This window comes from Myxocyprinus asiaticus, chromosome 6, assembly GCF_019703515.2.
Source record: "Myxocyprinus asiaticus isolate MX2 ecotype Aquarium Trade chromosome 6, UBuf_Myxa_2, whole genome shotgun sequence".
NCBI classification, from domain to species: Eukaryota; Metazoa; Chordata; class Actinopteri; order Cypriniformes; family Catostomidae; genus Myxocyprinus; species Myxocyprinus asiaticus.
The window spans coordinates 49,529,940-49,549,897 of record NC_059349.1 but is presented as its reverse complement, the minus strand read 5'-3'; the positions used below and the strand labels follow the sequence as shown (position 1 = coordinate 49,549,897).

Sequence of the window (19,958 nt, the reverse complement as noted above, 5' to 3'; positions counted from 1 at the left end):
AAGTACCGGTACTTCGGTATCAAGTCAATACTAAAAAGATGTCACGATACCAGTGTTTCTGCAGTCCCCGTAGTACCAAGCACCAACTCAATTCAAAACCGCATGCAGGGTTTTTCCTGGGTCAAAAATGGTCTTCGATGGTGGCTGAAGTATACAGTCATTCACATACATGATGCAGTTTTTTTTTTTTTTTTTTTTTACAAAATTGCAATTAATTAATATTTAAGATATGTAGTTGCATTTCATGTTTCTTTTGATCATCTGAGCATAGAAACTTCTGAATTTAACAGTTTTTGTACTTCAATGTACTGTGAAAAATCAAACTAACTTAACACCTTATTTCTATAGGGCTAGTTATAATAGAGTAAAAAGTAAACCACTTTACTAAGTTGGGACTGTGCTTCTAGAGTGAAAATGTTTGTTTCCTCCTCCATTACAGATATTGTTGTCTTTTCATCAGACTCTTTATGATTAAGAATCATTTTGATTCTAGGAATATCTCAAGTCAAATCAAGCCAGTCTGTTTCTTCATATCAAACATTTTTATAACAGGAAATATATTACACATGACTTTGTTTATGGTTCTGACTTTTATTCTAAATTGTACTTGCCCTTATGTTTACCATAGTTTTTCCATTGTTTAACAAAGCCCGGTTGACACTCGTGCACCTGCGTGCTCTAGAGATACAGGAGGATAGAGGAAGGGTTCTGAGGGCGAGCAGATGATCGTACGACACGCACGCAAAGCCAGTCTTCAATAACCCAGCGCACATTCGTGTCCCACATGAGAAGCATATTTAGTGCTTATAAACTGCCGAAAGTGAGATGGATACTGTAAAATTTGCTTTGGCGGCACGAAATTTCACCTCTGAAAATGTTTTGACTGACACACGACTGCTTCCAAATGCTCACACATGAATTTTACACGACCCGAAATGTGCAGCGCACGAGAGCACTTTATAAACTGTTCGATGGAGATCATAATAAGCATAGTTTAATGTGGAGCTGTTGCTGCATCAGGTGTGTTGACAGCGTGATTGTGCTGTTTGATGCGCTTAAGAGTTGCTTCTCTCCAGCACGACTTACATTTTACTGCTATTTTCTGTTTTATAATTTGTATGCATGTTATGAATTCAAAATCAGGTGCGTATTTCCATGTATTTCACAAAACTGTTTGTTTTTACCACATGCGAGTCTCCGTTAAAAAAGCGAGCACACGCATCCGTGTCAATCAAACCGACCGCAATGGAGAAAGGGAGCGCCATCACTTTAATTGAACTTGTGCAACATCATACCACGCTTTCAGTTTCAATGTAATTGTGCAGCTTTCGTTGATGTTACGCTGATGTCTCAGAAGTCAAAAGTGTGCGGTTTACAGTGTTTTAGATCGTTTCTCATTATGTGAGCATATGTAGTACAATGAGCACTTTTCAGTACGAGAGTGAATCTGCACTGCGTTTACAGATTATTGTTCTATATTCAGCTGTATATAATGCTGAATATAAATGTAAAATAATGCTAACGGTCCTGATATTTGATCGTCCTGATAATGCCAAATGTAATGTCTGATTTCACCAGTAAATTTATACCATGGCAAAAATTATTTTACTGGATAAACATACACATTTTTTAAAAGAATAGTTTAGAAAAATGTAATCAGCAACAATACTATTTTAAAAGCCACAATATTAATTTAAAATACTTAAATGTATGTAATCAGTGACAGTGTACAAGCATATGTATCTAAGATAATTATGAATTTTTCATCTGGGCAGAATTATTAATATTTCTATTCTGGTGTCACTATTGCCCTCTGCTGGGCTGATTTTTTTTGTCCCACTCCATCCCTGATGGATCATTTTACTCTTTAATGAACAGTACTTTTTGTTCTACAAAGTTTTACAAGTAATGAAAGGAACTGTTTTGCATATGCACTGAAAGTAGTAATAATAATAAATTAAAACTTTTCATGATTCAGTCTTTGTTTTTGAGAGTATAGAATCATGAATTCAGTAATGTAAATCGAAGCAAATCCTTACCCCCTTTATAATTTTTTTTTCAACATATTTTAATAAAATACGGGAAATAACTTTTCTTTTTTATCAGATTAATCTATTAATTGAAGAAATAATCGATTATCAAAATAATCGTTAGTTGCAACCCTGGTGTTGTATGAGATGACAGAGCAGAGCACTCATCCACTGTGAAGCGTGCAGCACATGTAGAATATATATATATATATTTGTATTATTAAACCACAGAATTTGCGCTTAAATAATCACACTGAGGCGTTGGCGAACGGCTTATATGGAGGTGTAAAGCTTCTGTCAAAAATACACGTCAAAATAAAAGCTTGATTCAAAATAAAGCTAGACACCTGAAATTAAAGATATTGTGATAGAAATATATTATACATTATATACAATATATTATATACTATATCTGTATAGTAAAATGTAATATGCCATGAACGATAATAAGGACCGCTTCAGAGCTCGAGCTGTTTTCCCTTTGCCTTGTCGCTTGTGAAACGCCACATTAACAGTACAGTACACAAACCTTTCATATTCGCCATACCTCTCCCTCTGCATCGTTCTTACAACACTATGCCAGTATTCCCCACCCTCCGTGATGCCATGACGGTGCTGCTGAAGTCTGAAAGGAGCCGCGCGTCTTTTGCGGCATGAGCGATCTGTTTATGAGATCGGCCAAATTGCCGATCAAGTCATAGGACGTGAATATCGTCCGATACCGATCGATCGCAGCATCCTTATCGAGAACCGTGAAATGTCACTGGTATCGGTACAGACTACTGAAATTTTGGTATCGTGACAACCCTACTTGGCACACATCCAAAATTTTAATGCTCATTTTAGCATTCGAATGTGCATTTTTATCTTAAATTTGACATATATTTGAATTTTAATTTGACAGCCTTATCCCTTACCAATGTGTCACGCATCATTCCAAATCATGTTCCACAACTACAAAATCTTCTCGGCTTCTGTTAGATCAAATGTACGTGTTGAAACTGTCTCCAAAGGGTTTTTAAACTTACCTCAAAACTGTACTGCCTGCCATCTCCTCCCACAGAAACCTCCTTCAGAATGATCTTCTCAATATGAACCACTACAACATCAAAAGACTTCATCATTACAACGCTGCACTGGTGGATTTGGCTCAAAGGGTTTCAATATGTAGCTGTGACATACCTTCCCTATGTGATGTGCTGCTGAGGTGCGGATTAGGATTGCTGCATAGCGTCCAGTCTACGTCATTCTCCTGGTGTGGACAGAGGAACCCCGCTCTGGAAAACTGGCTCTGGAACAGCCAAAGAAAATAAAGTCATTAAACAGGTTAATAAAACCATTAATTTCTAACATTTATCAGATAAGGACAATTTTGACACATATATTTATTAATATAACACCTTGTTCCAACCTGGCATGATGAGAATATTTAAAAATCACTTAATGCAGGAAAACAGTGTTTAATATACAGTGATGTGGAGCGAGATTTTTGAATAGTGAGATTATATTATGGCGGGGCTAATCAAAACTTATTGGCTCACGTAACGGATTCATGACGGAAGCCTGTTTTCATTTTCCAGTCTCCAGTTATGTTTAGCGTATAAAATAGCTTGACAGAGTCGCGATGAATGTCTTTTGACAGTGCCTCACCCGTCAAAGTTTAAGGAGTGAGTAGATGACATGAAGCGATGGCCTGAATTTAGTTGCACTGATATCATTAACTACTTTGAGTTGTTTTTTTACAACCTAAAACTGCACAAGTTGAGCCTAAAAAAAAAAACAAACAAAAAAACGTACTCCTTAAAATGGTTGTTGTTTTTGGTTTGGATTGCTCATTTCAGTAGTTTTTACATTGCTTGTTATGGAGATCGAAACCACAAAACAGTCCAGCGGCAATCAAAATCAACATGGCGCCACCCAGTGGTTGGTCAGGAAAACTGTGGATACTTTGGTTTTCCACATTCCGTTACATCTGCACATGCGACTGGTGTTTACTAGTATCACAAAGCAGTCATAGTACGCATGTGTCTAAAGTGTTTGCATGGGCTCGCGGTCCCAAGAGTATATTTTGAAAGGCTGAGCGCTAGATAGTGCGCGAGACGGAATGGCATGTGGAAAAACTAAGTAATCCTAGCCTTAACAGTGATTTAGTTTGGCAAGTCGCTGTGCTGTTGGTTGCTTGCATGCATTCCTACTCGACTTCAGTAAGCAACTGTGTCAGGATGTGGATCACGTGAGATTCACTGTATGCACCTATTGGTGGTAGGTGATGCAAACACTAAGATGGCGTTTACATGCAATCAAATACGCTGATAACTACCAAAAATCAGCTTATTCAAAAAATCCAACAAGTCAAGAAAAGCGCATTTAATGAGACTTGAAATAAATTAATTATTCTCTACAACATTATTCTACACTGTGGATAAGCCAGTAAGAACACCAGTAAATGTGTTTATACACAATGCGAAAACTGGAGGAATGGGAAAAATACAAACCGGTCAACACGGGCAATGCTTAAACAGTTTATGACCTTACCCCGATAAAAAAAGTCTGGGTAAAAAAATATTAAATTTCCGATGCATCACGATCTTCGTTTGAACAATCTCGATATCGATTCTTAAATCCCAAGATATATCTTTCAGTCTGTGGCAACCTCTATAATGCAAGTAAATCACCAGATCTCATGCTGCATGACTAAAAATGACTATGATTAGCCACTGGCTGGAAAATGTTCAGATTTCACTCAACCGTGACTGAGTAGTAAAGTGTAGAAAACGTTATTATCACAGAGGTCCATTCACTGCATGTTGAGAGTATAAGTTTGGTTTTACTCATTCTGTGTATCCAAAGACAAGATCCATGGATCCTAATGTCATTGAATAATGTCTCTTTTAACATCCTTTCTGTTTTTTACAGTCAGCTGTGGAATAAATAAAAACAACAAAAAACATTTAATTCTAATCACACATGGATGCACTAAAGAAAACATGTGCGTCTCTCTCGTGTTATATGTGCTTACTGGCTGATGCCACTAGTCTTAAAGAGACAGAACCAATTAAGCATGTGTTCTACATATCAATGTAAATACTTGTAAATAGTACAAATGATGCACGATAAAAGTGTAACAAATATATATATGCAACATAATATATGCAATTTCAAGACATTAATTGATGGAATAGACTGAATTTGAATTTTCAAGAGCTAAAATTTGACCAATTTGATGAAAAACTAATGATAAAATATAATTTGTTAAATTTAACTTTAGTAATTGTAACTAGAAGCGTTGCCTAGAAGGTTCCTTTATAATTAAGTGCATTAGCTGAGAGAGAATTTATTTTATATGTAAGGAAAATGGACATTGTAACATAAACGTACCCATATGAATCGATATCGGATCGAGATCGAAATCGAAAGCTTGTGAATCAGAATTGAATCCGGATATCTGTATCAATACCCAGCCCTATCGATAAAGGACAGTTTAACGCATTTACATGACCACACAAGAAGTCAGCTTATTCAAAATAATCAGTGTAAAAACGTGCACGTAAACACCATGTCTACACCGGACGTGACCGATGTCACGTCATGCCAAAACAGCAAGAGGCTGTCTACAATGGACACGTAGAACAGAACTTTATAAAAACCGATGACGTGCACGTACAATCAGCTGAAAGCTGTAGCGTCTGCTGTCGGCGTGACACATTGCGATGCGATGATCGCATTCAGTGTAGACAGGATCACGGATTATGATAGAAGTAAATTGCTTTTGAATAGACAGGAAGCAAAGGTCAATCGTGTCACCTCAAAACAACAGCTCTCCTTTAAAATGAATGAATTTCAGTTGCCAAATTACTTGTCGCTTTGTTGTGTTGTACCTGTTAGGACATCATATAAATGTATGAATACTGTATATGTTAACCTTATCCTTCCAAATCCAAACATGCAGTCAAACCAAATCAAAGCCATTTGATTAAGTTATATCTCTCTTCCTCTTGCTTAATATCACACTCAACTTGACAAACAACACGCCTTCATAAACAGACACAGAGTGCCATTTAGGAGACCTGATTCAGTCTAATGAGTGTGGACATCTCATCATGCACCCAATATCCCACATGGCCTCATTTACAAAATGCAAAGCCCACAATACAGTCATTCAAGTGGAGATCAAAAGAGATCAGGGAGGATAGCATTGGACATACAGTACTTTGCAAAAGTCTTAGGCACATAAGATGTTTCACAAAAGCATGTGTCTTAAGATGGTTATTTATATCTTCAGCTTTAGTGTGTTAATAGGAAATACAAATGTTAGACTCCCAAACATTACATTTGCAAATAGAAAAGATTAGAATAGAAGAACAGGGAGCCCTGCAACAGACGTCATGGCCCCCACAGATCTCCCCACTGAACATCGTGTCAGTCTGAGATTACATAAAGAGACAGAAGCAATTGAGACAGCCTAAATAGATAGAAGAACTGTGGCGAATTCTCCAAGAAGCTTGGAACATCCTATCTGCCAACAACCAAGAAAAACTGTGTCCAGGTGTACCTAGAAGAATTGGGGCTGTTTTAAAGGCAAAGGCGGTCACACCAAATATTGATTTAGCTTTTTTATGTTTACTGGACTTTGTATGACATTAAGTGATAAATGAAAACTATTTATGTCGTTATTTTTGAAGACATCCTCACTATGAAACATTTTTCACCAGTGCCTAAAACTTGCACACATGACATGACCTATAAGCTTGCATACAAACAGATGAACTAAGTGAACTGAACTTTCCTTTATAGTGGAAATTTTAAGAGCCCTTAGTAAATGTCTGATTGGTGAATATAATTGATTACACTTTAATTTTAACAGTATTTGCTAAAATTTTCCCTGTCAGTTCCAGCCAGTGTCGACTTTAAACACATGGCTAAACTTAGACGGACAACTGTCAATCATCTGACATGCAAGACATTATTCCAATTCAGTCCAACTAGAGTACTGATAACAATTACACAATATCCAAAACACTTCTAAGAATAAAAAAAGAACAAAAAAATCCTAGGAATGTCAGTTTATCCAGTAGGCTCTTAATTGATTCTTAGAGGATTCTTATTTGATCCTATTTGGATTGCTTCCAAATAATGATAGAAATTCCAATAGGAATCCAGTAAACATTCCTTTTTGACTTGAGGATTAAACAATTTCCCTCTGGCACCTATAACACAGGAATCACTACTATATGTTGGTTAAATGTAAATGTAACTGGTCATGTGTATTGTGGGTTCAGATGATTACTCTTCCAGAAAAAAGTACTGTGACAGTATCATGGTACAGTGCTGGTATTGTATGGTAACTCCATATAAATTCTATGGTACTAAAACATCATCATATTAGAATTTCATGATGTTTACATAATATTACCATGGTACCATAACCAAAAAACATGGTAATACTGTAGTATTTTTTGGACTTGAGGCTATACATAAATCACTGCGCAGAGGAATATTCCAGGTTCAATAAAAGTTAAAGGGTTAGTTCACCCAACAATGGAAATTCTCTCATCATTTACTCACCCTCATGCCATCCCAGATGTGTATGACTTTCTTTCTTCCGCAGAACACAAAGATTTTTAGAAGAATATCTCAGCTCTGTAGGTCCATACAATGCAAGTCAACAAGGTCCAAAACTTTGAAGCTCAAAAAGCACATAAAGGCAGCATAAAAGTAATCCATATGACTCCAGTGGTAAAATCCATGTCTTCAGAAGTGATATGATAGGTGTGGGTGAGAAACAGATCAATATTTAAGTCCTTTTTTACTATAAATTCTCCTCCCTGGCCAATATGTGGCGAAATGCATGAAGAATGCAAATCACCAAAAAACAAAAGAACTCTTAGGACACAAGAGCGCTGAAGAGGGCTGTTTTAAAGTGGACATATATATATATATATATATATATATATATCCACACCTATCATATCGCTTCTGAAGACATGGATTTAACCACTGGAGTCATATGGATTACTTTTATGCTGTCTTTATGTGCTTTTTTGAGCTTCAAAGTTTTGGACCCTGTTGACTTGCACTGTAAGGACCTACAGAGCTGAGATATTCTTCTAAAAATCTTTGTATGTGTTCTGCAGAAGTAAGTAAGTCATACATCTGGGATGGCATGAGGGTGAGTAAATGATGAGAATTTTTCATTTTTGTGAACTGTCCCTTTAAGCTCAATCAAAAGCATTTGTTGCATATTGTTTATCACACACACACACACACACAAATAATAATTTCGACTCGTCCCTCCTTTTCTTTAAAAAAAAAAGCAAAACTTTGGCCCCATTCCATTGCAAGTGCCTCACTGTAACACTTTTTGCTTCAGTATTTTTTTGAGAAAAGGTGGAAAGAGTCGACATTAAATGTGGTAATCAACTTTATGCCACAAATGCTGTTGATTGGGTTTAGCTTGTATTAATCCCGGAATATTACTCCATATTTAATATAACACACACACCCAGCCTTGGAGTCTGTCCAGCTGCGCTCGCAGCTCTTCCCGTTGATGGAAGCTGAACGCCGGGTGTAACGAGCCCATCGTGAAGAGCAGCCGCAGCTGTTCGACCGTCTCCGGCTCCGGTAGAGCCCCGCACAGCCCCCCGTCCATTCGGCTCAACGTCATGAATAGTATCCCGGCGCAATCCCTACTTTTGGATCCGAGAAGAGACAAATAAACGAGCAGTTTGGACAGCACCACCGGGTCGCTCACGTCCACTAGCCCCACCAGATCAGCAGGGCTGTTGGCCCGGTTCTCGAAGTCTCGCAGGACGGTGAAATCTCTCCGGGCCAGATCCTCCAGACAGGCGCCGAGGAAACGTAGCTCCAACGGCTGACACATATGCAGCAGCCCGCAGAGCAGCTCCACGCGTCCGGCCGGGCTCAGCTGTAAGCCGAACCACTCGAACACCGCCTCCTTATCGAGCGGAGCCGCTCCGGTACTGCTCTCTCGATGTCCCGGCCGATCGGTTCCGTTAACAGAATTCAAGTCGCATCGGTGATTTTCGCCTCCCGCCGCTCGCAGCTTCATCTTCATCATTATCAGCCCTCAAACACGATCATCAGTGATGGAAGTCCATTGATGGTACTTTCTGACCAATATTTAGGCATCAAAACGCGATAAAATTCCAGGTTTGGGGCTGAATTTCGTTCAATTTTGCGTTCGGTAGCCTGACGGTGTGACTGTGGTCAATTTGCCAGATTATTCGCCTGCCGTGCCTCCAGAATATCCTGTCAATCATCCGTGACTCCTCCCATTCGTCCTCTTAGCCTCAGGGTCCTAACTACTCTGTTGTTTGGCAGCCCCATCTTTATTTTTATGGATTCAAACATGGAGCTCTAAAAAAAGTATTCAACGGACAAAATTAAACAAATACAATAAATAAATAAATAAATAAAGAACAATTTATCCAGAATTAGGATACTAACTGAACAATTTTCCCGCACAATATTTGATCAGTCATTCATGTAGTGTGTCCCCTTAATTTACGCTGTGTGCTATTTAGAATCAGAACAATCGATTCCCGAATGAATCAAACTTTTGAGTCGGTTCTTTTCAGTGAGTTGAGCTGTGTACCAAATGACGCACTATCCACTGTGCACTTACAGTATACACTATGCACTCAGCCATATTGTGTATACATTTTAAAAGTGTAGTGTCATCGCAAATGGAACTCTTAAAGGAATATTCCAGGTTCTATACAAGTTAAGCTCGTTCGACAGCATTTGTGGCATAAAGTTAATTACCATGAAAATTTATTTAGACTAGTCCCTCCTTTTCTTTAAAAAAAAAAGCAAAAATCGGAGGAATTTACAATGAAAGTGAATGGGGCCAATTTCCGGAGGGTTTAAAGGCAGAAATGTAAAACTTATAATTTTATAAAAGCACCAACATTAATTCTACTGTTAAAACTTAAGCTGTAAAGTTCTTTAAATCGTTGTTTTTAATGTTTTTTTTATTTGATTTTTTTAGGGTTTGTTGATATTACATCGTCATGGCAACAAAGTTGTAAAACTGGCTATAACTTTACACAGAAAAGGTTAGTAAGCAATTTTATCACACTAGAATCATATTAACACACAAGTCTTGTGGCTAGACTTTTGAAAAAGTGAGAAAATTTTAACGTTTAAAGATTGGCCCCATTCACTTCCATTGTAAGTGCCTCACTGGAACCCAAATGCTTTTTTTAAAGAAAAGGAGGGGCAGGTCAAAAGAAATTTTTGTGGTAATCAATATTAACCCGGAATATTACATTGACGTTTTTTTTTTTTTTACTACTTCCTACTTGATATCTCCGATCGGCATTTGCAGATGCTCGGAAGATGACGTGTAAGGAAACAAAACTGCAACGCTTCGGTTAGATTAGCAGGTGTTCTGTCACCAGAGACTCATAGCGACCCAACTGATAAACAAAGCTGCAACGCTAGCATTTGTTCTACAGGTTTACTATAATCAAAAGAGAGTACAATTTACCATGATTTGTGCACCTGTTTCTGCAAACATTTGTTAAACAAGCTTTAATGTTGTGTAATGTAGGAACTTTAACTCATTGATTGATATTATTTAATAAAAGTGAATGTTTATTACTAACTTTGTACATCTCTCTGGGTGCCAACATTTTTGTGTGACGTCGTGCACCTGCATCTTGGCGAAATCAGAGTTAAAGATTTCCGCACGAGTTTCCAAGTGGCATTCCATTGCACTTTTCCTAGTAGGAAGTTGGAAAGTCTGACTTTCCAAGTTGAATGGAATGCAGTATACTTACACTACAAAATAATGTACAATAGTGCAGAAGTGTGCGGTTTGGTTCACAAAAAGGTCTGAATCGCTTCACGAACAGTCCAAATCATTCTCTCATGTGCTATTCTTTAGGACACAGAGAATAAATAGAGCGCTGGATGACATGGAATATTTAGCTACAATCCATTAAAACAAAACCTGCAAATGCATTCTATCGTTTGTCAATGACAAGTAAGGTCTTTATTAGGGTTTGTCATTCTGAGAGGTAGGTCAGATTTTCAGAACACTTGCAACTATCTGTTTTCTAATTTTTTTTTAAACATTAGACAGAGAGCATTTGCATTATGCAAACCGAAAGTTGTAGATTCTCAAGAAAAGTTTATGTTTACAGATTTAAAGGAAGAATTTTGTTGTATTTTTTTACATAATCAGCAGCATCAATAGCATGGTCCCAAATTTTTTTTGTTTTTTTTTGTTAGCTGAACTACTAAGATCTAAATTATTTACTTGAAGTACTTTCTAATATTTCATTAATGTTCTAACATTCCAGTAAATATTAAAAATAATACATTTAATAACTTATTTAGCATAGCCTATCAGCCTTGGCATTTCAATCCCAAATTCAATAAAACCTCCTGCATTTCCATAATGACCAAAGACTGTTCAGTCCAAGTTGGACCACTTGTATTAAAATGAATAGGAGAAATTGGAACACTCAATATGGTGGATGTAGAACAAGAAGTCCCGCCTGACAGCTAAAAGAGCCAATCACCTTTTATATACACAAACTTGGGCTGGGTGATATGGCAAAAAAATTCATGATCTTTTCATTAGGAAATAAAGGTGTGCAAGAAAAATTTACAAATGCACCAAATGCACCACAGGGGGAAGTTTTCAACAGAGTGTAAATGTAAAATAAATTAAAATCTAATAAACCCAGATGTTCATAAACTGCTAAATAATTCTTAGCCAGTGTAGGTATTAATTTGATCTAAACCAAGTCTATCTAGAAAGTTATCCAGAAATCAATATCTAAGTTTATCTATAAAGTCATTGTATATAAAACAATTTGCATGTATATTCATAAACCCCTGCCGATAGAAACGCGCCCTGTAGCGATTCACGCTGAGCAGCGCAGCAATATAAAATAATTTATCATTACAATTCAACTAGCAAAGTTTGTCAAAATGATCGCTTGCCAAATGTTGGCTATAGATGCAGTACACTTGAAATACATCACAGAACAAAGCAATAATTAGCGATTTATCTGAATCATCATGGCAAATGGAGCGGTGGATTTTTGATTCTTCCATGTATAGCCTCTCCGTATGATTTGAAATAAAGTGTCCATATCTGTCACGTAACTAATGCTTTTTTATGGGTAAAAAGAAAAGAAAGGAGACCGTTCATCAACATGATGACATGCCGAGGCCAGTTATGGTCTTAAGCCGGTGTATACCTGCATGATGAATGAAGCTGAGCTACAATCACACTTATTCACAATATTACCACTGTCTTTTATATCAGTCTCCATGTTTTTCTCTTCCTTCTTCAGCCTTTGGTGGATTTACAATGTTTCTAACTATAGTGTTTGCAATATTTTTTGCAAAATCTCGATTTCATGATTTAAAAAAATAAAATTTGTGTCAAAACGCAAATACGAATTAATCGGAAAAATCGGAAAAACCACCCAGCCCCAACATGAACTGTATGTTCTTTGATCGGAATCTTGACCAACTATTTTGGAGATTTCGGTCTTTCCCTATTCAAGTAGATAAGAGCTGTACTTTTATTCTGCTTGTATCTTTAGAAAATAGCTGCCTGGCCGAGAGAGTTCCAAAGAAGGCTACAGAGTGGACTGACTTACCTTGAAAGGGACTTTGATAGTAAACCACTAAAGGTTCACGAGGAATCTAGGGATGGGCAATACCACTTATTTTCTTTTGGATCCAGTATCAATAATGTCAAGTCCAATATAGTCAGTATCGACCAATACCGATTTTGTTTATTTATTTTTTTTATTTTATTTTTTTGCTATTTCTTGGGATAAAATGGGTAATTTAATTATTTAGTCATAATTAAAATATTATTATTATTATTATTATTATTTATTTTTTATTTATTTATTTTTTTTACATTTATGAGGCTAAACAGAAAATGATTAGACTTCTGCTTTGTTTACCCTTACAAAAATTAACCATGGTTATACTACAGTAACCATAGTTTGACCATGGTATTTAGTTAAACCATAGTTACCACAAAATTAAGCATGGTTACTACTAAAATATTACCATAGTAAAACCATGGTTTCCAGCAAAAATTTTATTTTATTAATTTTTTATTATTTTTTATTATGCATTAACAACATTTACAGAACATTATCAAAGTTCTAATAACTTTTAATTTAAATAAACTTGTAATAAACATCACACAAACTCATTATAATAAATGTCATCTTTAGATATGTTGTTATTTTAGTGTGAATTTACTCCAGAAGCAGTTTCTCAGTTTTTCTCTCGTTACCTCAGCAAGGCACTGCTCCCTCCTTGTCTGCTTGTGTCTTTCGGCATTTATGCATGTTAAGAAATAGTTCCCATCCTGCACAAGTATTCTCTAATATAGCTTAATTATTGTTACTTCACTTTGAAGCTCATGATTATTGTTCATGTTCATGGTAACCAAATAATAGTATCCCTAGTTTAAAAACAACATTAGAATCTATATTGTTTTGTGCGGATCGATTTTTGTGATGCAACATCAGTTTTGGAAATATCGGTACAATGTTCGAGTCAAGACCGAGACCGGGGAGGGCAAAGTCAGAGTCGAGACCGAGACTAGTAAAAGCTTATTCTAAGACAAGAGTTTTTTATTAATGTATTAAATAGTTTAAAGCAGAGGTTCTCAACCTTTTTGACTTAAAGGCCCCCACTGTCCAAGACAATATTTGAAGGCCCCCTCGCCCCAAAACTAAGTTGCAGAAAGAGTCTGTTTATAATTTGTAGGCATACATCTTAAAGTATTTTTATCATTTTAATTAAGTTGGATTATTTTAATATTTCTTATTTTAAATTAATTTTAAGTTGAGGAAATCACCTTGGAAGTGTGCTGAGGCCCCCTAGTGGGTTCCGGCCCCCTGGTTGAGAACCACTGGTTTAAAGAACTATAGGCGCATATATCAAATAAACCTCAGTTATAATTTTAACATTTAACATTTCTGCTTTACAAAATACAGTATAACTGTACAATAACTAAAATGGGCCTAAATCCCAAACAATAATGTATTAATTACGACTGCATGGGTGGATGCAAAAAGACACTGCACCAATGGAAGTTTCTTAAAGTTACCTCTCAAAAAAGTCTTTTATTGACTGTAGGTAAATATCCACTTTATCTAACGAATTAATCGGACTGAATAGCCAATCGATTCAGACCTTTTTGCTAACCTGTTTGGCCAATTTGCTGAAAAGAACCGACTTGAATTAGTACAAATATTTATTTGTGAACTGGGCATCCCTAATTCTGATTCTACTCAGCAGATTGAAATGCGGGACAAACATCAAGATCTCTGATATTATCAGTTAAAATTGTTTGTCAGATAAGTTGAAGCTTTTCACTGTATATTTTGTGAAAAGGGACTCGACTGGACTCGGGGTTAAGTCAGAGTCCACACTTGTTCAAGTTCGAGTCAAGACTGAGTCAAATTGCTCACGAATCCATGACAACACCATGAAAATACTCGAGTCCAGTCTCGAGTACTACAACACTGGGATCCGCCCATTCCTAGAGGAAACCCTAGGACAGTTTTCCTCCTGTAGGGAGATTACATGGATTTTGATTCATCCCACTGACTCGAGTCTTTTGAATCTGTTCACCATTCATCCAGATTCATTCACTGATGCTTTCAGTAACCATTTCTGCAGATTACGCCAGTAGGTGGTGAAACATATGTGTAGGGTACAATTAATGAGTCACTGAATCATTGATTTAACTGATTTGTTAACCAGCACTGGTAATCACCAACAGGTGAATGTGTGTTAGAAAACTGTACGACTTGCTGTGATGTCATGACGACGTATGCCAAAAATACTCTCGCGATAGCAATGTCTGCCGCAGTTGTATCAGCCAGGCGTTGCACCATTTTTAACTCTGATATTATGTTTTTATGTGTATAAAATAATAAAATGTGTGTGAATATCGCCAACACTTTGACAGTGCGATCTCTGAATGGGATATGTGATTGTTACCATATTCCTAAAATATCTAAAATGTCTTTATAAAATATCAATGGATGAAAACAAACACGGCTTTAGGGAGGGATTAAATAACAGGTACATTTGGTGACTTGTTCATCCTATTCAATTCATTTAAACACCACAGCATTTAAATTACATCCACTTCATCAGCAACAAAGCACATGAACGTGTATCATGCAATATCTGCCTTTGATCTCGTAGGTGTCTGATCCACTACGAGAAGTGACAACTGTCTGACTTGAAAGCACTTATTTCACTCCTCCCCTGACTACAGCCACCTACTGTCGTCTACTTTCAAAGCAAGGCATTTAGCATCACAAACAAGCCTAATGGAAGTGAACAAGAATGATTCATTCACTTAAAAGGTTTATCCCTAAACACAGATTCGCTCATGAACTGTCACGTTTGTGTGTTTTGTTCTTGTTTTCGTGTCTTTTCTTATAAATGTTTAGCTCCTGTTCAGGTCATGTGGTTCCATGTCATGTTATTTCCTGTTTCCCTGCCATGTCATGTGATCATCCTGTTTCCCTCCATGTTCATGTGTCTTGTTTAAAATTAACAATGACCAATCAAACCACCGTGTGAAGCCGCTTTTTCCATACTCAAATTAAAAACAAGTTGTTGTGGAGGATACAGTGGAGGATGATTTACGACGAATGATCCATGGATTAACATGGTGTGTTCTCAGAAACAGGCTCAACCATCACACTGAACACGGTATAAGTTGTATGTATTGGTTTGTATATAGCGTGAATAACTTTAAAGGCCCCAATATACTTCCGTAGAAGTTCTTCGTTCTTTGTTCAGGGTAAAATGAAGTTCTAAACAGCCGATCAACGGTATACTTTTGGCGAACATTCTGACACCCGCCACACCACTGCGGGAGGCGTTTAGAGCTACATTTAAATATGAGGAAGCTCAGTATAACCTTAACTAATGTGCCATTAAAATGCGTTATCAATAACTTTATGCCTCATTCTATGAGTAGAATTCACATTAGAGCAGTAAAAAAAGCTGTTTTAACCACTCAATGATGATTTAAAATACTACATTGCAGAACAAAATGTTTAATTTGTCTTGTTTACATTATGAATTAATGACGCTAATACGCTAACATGCTATTCACGGCCGTAATATGCGCTGATTACACTCTGTTTTTGTAATTTATGATGACACTGATACTATTGCAAAGATGAGTGTATAAAAGTGTTAATGTGCAGAATAAAGACAAAAGAATGATGATAGAGGCATATCATACTTTGGGATGTGTGAATGGCTTTCATTGCAGATTGCACATGAGTGAAGCAGCATATACTGTAAAACAAAAGAGTGAATGAGCACTTGAGAGTATTTGAGTAGATCTGATTCCTTTTGTAGACTAATAAAACAAAACAAAAATCGCATGACATGGTCTTGGAAAACGTCTCTAAGCGAACGATCGCACAGCTTGCTAATAACCCCGTCCTGGTGTGTTCACATTGACTGATTTTGTCTCACTGAACAACGTAAACAAAATCAGCTGTTGGCCCAGTGGCAGTAAGGTGTTTAGAAGCCGTAAGAATTTTTCCTAAAAGTTTGCCCCAGCGATCTATTACGAACCACTGAAACGAACAGAAAACACAGTCTTTGACCAGATTTTGTTCCAAAGGACGTCACACCCGTTCGTTCTAAGATTTTGTAGGAAGTATATCTGGGCCTTAAGTATCTTAGTGGGCATGGTCATAAAAGGATGAAGACCTTGCTGCAGTCTGAGCTCCAAAAAGGGTTGGGTGTTCCAAACCGCCGGCAAAGATAAACAGAGCCCCTAACCTAACCCTTTCCCTAAAGTGTTGCCCCATTTTGGAGTTGGCCCTACCCCATTCTGTATTAAACCTGCCCCTTCTGGAGTTACCCAGCCCTCTTTTGGAGTTTCCACCTATACATACTTGGGCCAAGTGGTACTAAGTGTAAAGGCCCTTGTTTCCACTAGAGGGCAACGTTGTATAGCCTCTTTCACAAAGTTATCAAGAATGTGTAGTAAACATTCAGCAAAAATCATCATCGCCCTCCCTGACATCACTTTTTCTTTTAATATTTTTGGAGACGTGAACAAGAAAATTCTCCTCTCTTGAGATGTCATCACTTCTGTTTTATGCATTTCCAAGAACCCTTGCACAACAAATGCACTGTAATTTGGCATCATTACATCATATTTAAAACACTACACACCATTAAACTAAACAGTTATGCTTCAGTTCAGTTGTTGTACTGTGCTGAGTTTATGTCTCCAATATATTTGTCTAGTGTACCTCCTTGGGTACCCTGGAACCCACCTTTGATCCAAAATAGCTGTGCTAATACATAAATTTGTTTGAATAGGGAATTTGTGTACAAGTCTGTGGTGTATAAATATATACACAGGTTCGTTTAGCAAAGCAACTCACAGGTACATATTCCTTCCCCAAGTATTAATGTGGTTGAAATCCATCCTGTCTGTTACTTTCTTTCTAAACATCTTTTTTATGCAGAAGCTGGTCTGGTGAATGATGGTGGTCCCTAAGAACAATTTCTCAGTATTAGGACTAAATTGAAACACCAACATCTGTGTATAAGTATCTGGCCTAAAGTGATGGAAACAAACTATGTGCTACTGGAAGAATCAAGACACAGTCTTTCGCTGTAACACAAAGGATATTGCACAGACATGATGTTAATGTAATGTCAGTTGACTCTTCTAAATAACTCAATGCATGACAGCAGAGTAAATAAAGACTTTTTCGACTACGCTATTTGTGGCGGCCTATGGAATTGGCCTCGGGATTGGAGGCTTGGAGCCATTTGGCTCGATTTTCTTTGAAGATGGTTTTGTGTGGGTTAAACCCGTACTCCTCCCTCTCTCTGATGCCTGATGTCTTTCATTCTGCCCAAGGAAGGCTCTATGTCACTGAGGGTGCAGATATAAAATTCTCCTTGGCTGTGTCTTACCCTCCGCACACTGTTGTCACAGCACTGGACTGTAATTCATGTTAGTGATAAGCTGTTTACCTTGTAAAGTTGTTGGTGGTCACTGACTGTTTAACATTGTTGAGGTCCAAGAGTCACATTGTTGGTGAGTGATTGGCTTATAGCATGTTTTGTTTGCTTTTGGGAATATTTGATGTTTTGTTAATTACATTCTTTTCAAAAAGTACCATGGTATTACAGTAATGTACAGTACCATTTAAGTTCCATAGTATATGGTAATCAAACAGTACTGTAGTATCATAGTATTATCATCTGACAGCATAACTGAATCAGCATTTGTACAGACATTCTTGCAAGTGCAGTTTCACTGAACTGATTCTGACCCTTAAGCCAAAGTTACAAAATCATGCTAGAGATTTTCTCAGAACTAGCTTCATCTTTCCAAGCCATTTTTTGCAATGACTTTTAACAAACTGGTCTGGAGGTGATTTTTAGTAGACTTATGAAGTCACTTTCCCCTCAAGTTCACACAGGTGTCCTAGCAGAGTAACCACAGGTGTAGTTCAGCACATTAGCATTATATCTATTGTTTGAGCTATCTTTCTTTAACATAAATACCACTTGGTTTGATAGGATAGTTTTTTTTATCTGTGGCTATTTGTTAAGGGTGGCTCACATGTTCAAATTCTTTTTGGGACCAATGTTTTTATGAGCCATTTTCAATACTTGACTGAAATGATGAAATACAGTATAAAATATTTAGATGTTAGCAGTCTCATATTGACCAGCTGGATAGATTTTATCATAAGAGATTTTACATTTGGTAATTTCATCTTCCTAATAGGATTTTCTCCCTGCTGCTTGGCTTGGTTTGATGTTCTGCTCCGATACCATGAGGACATGGACGATTAGTTCACTGATTGTCTGTGTTTTCTTGCTGCATGTTAGTGGACTTCAACAAAAAGACACTCAAGCTGGTTTGTTATTTAATTCCAAGTTTTACCTCAATACATGTATTTTTTAAATTGTGATTTCCAGGCCTGGAAAAGTCATGGAAATTAATAAAAGTTTTCCTCTGTCTAAAAATATCTCATCAGATAGATTTTTTTCATGTGTAGAGTAAAACTTGCTAGCAAAACATAGTGATTTCTGATTTGTGAGCACATTTTTAGTCAATAAATAGGTCAAACATCGTTCTGAATGATTCATTTGCGAACTGGTCTAAATCAAAATGATTTTTAAAAATCCATATCCAGCAATCCCAAATGACTGGAAAAATCGTGGAAAATTCATGGAATTTCATTGGTCATAAAGTAAAATATTAGTCAGGTGGTTTAAACTTATCTGAATATTATAACAATTTTAAGTTGCATTAAACTGTCATTGCTTTGTATGAGTACATTTATTTAAAATAGTTCAGTATGCCTCAACCACAGAACCAATATTTAGTAATATGTATTCAGTTGTTCTCGACTTGACGCAGTGGGTTGAATTCAGGTAAATTGACTGTCAAAAAGTAGCCCAATTTACTTGAATTTACCCTACATTTGATTAGGAACTGTAACTCTACTTAGTGCACAAGTAGACCCTTTGTGTAAATGTCTCCACGGTCTTGCAGGTTGTAGCACAACTCCAAATGACCTGGCGTACATCATCGACGGCTCCTCAAGCTTGGGAGTTCCCAACTTTGAAACAGCCAAGCGCTGGCTCATTAACATAACCAATGGTTTTGACGTGAGCACCAGGCACACTCAGGTGGCGGTTGTCCAATACAGCGACACACCTCGACTAGAGATTCCCCTGGGAAAGCACCAGAATAGTCAAGAACTGGTTGAGGCCATCGCCTCCATTCCATACCTGCGGGGGAACACGCGGACCGGCCGCGCCATCAAGTTTGCCTCACACCATGTCTTTGGGATGCTGAACCACACCCACCAGTCTGCCAGGAACCGC

The 19,958-nt window shown here is 37.2% G+C and overlaps 2 protein-coding genes across 3 annotated transcripts in view; one reads left to right on the top strand and one right to left on the bottom strand.

The window, feature by feature from the left end:
* Nucleotides 1-9,278, bottom strand: part of LOC127443141 (zinc finger CCHC domain-containing protein 2-like) — a 44,109-nt gene extending 34,831 nt beyond the window's left edge. For both annotated transcript variants that reach the window (XM_051701679.1, XM_051701678.1), the window contains exons 1-3: nucleotides 8,533-9,278; nucleotides 3,213-3,321; nucleotides 3,059-3,129 (exon numbers count right to left, since the gene is read on the bottom strand). In XM_051701679.1, coding sequence (XP_051557639.1) covers nucleotides 3,059-3,129; nucleotides 3,213-3,321; nucleotides 8,533-9,108 — 756 coding nt within the window. In that variant the 5' untranslated portion in view covers nucleotides 9,109-9,278. The remainder of the gene's footprint in view (nucleotides 1-3,058; nucleotides 3,130-3,212; nucleotides 3,322-8,532) is intronic.
* An 8,746-nt stretch (nucleotides 9,279-18,024) lies between these two features.
* The window catches only part of LOC127443139 (collagen alpha-1(XXI) chain-like), a 72,534-nt gene continuing 70,600 nt past the window's right edge, over nucleotides 18,025-19,958 (top strand). Inside the window, exons 1-3 of the mRNA XM_051701676.1 lie at nucleotides 18,025-18,150; nucleotides 18,850-18,982; nucleotides 19,624-19,958. The exon at nucleotides 19,624-19,958 is cut by the window's right edge and continues 229 nt beyond it. Of these exons, the coding sequence (XP_051557636.1) occupies nucleotides 18,880-18,982; nucleotides 19,624-19,958 (438 nt within the window). The 5' untranslated portion in view covers nucleotides 18,025-18,150; nucleotides 18,850-18,879. The remainder of the gene's footprint in view (nucleotides 18,151-18,849; nucleotides 18,983-19,623) is intronic.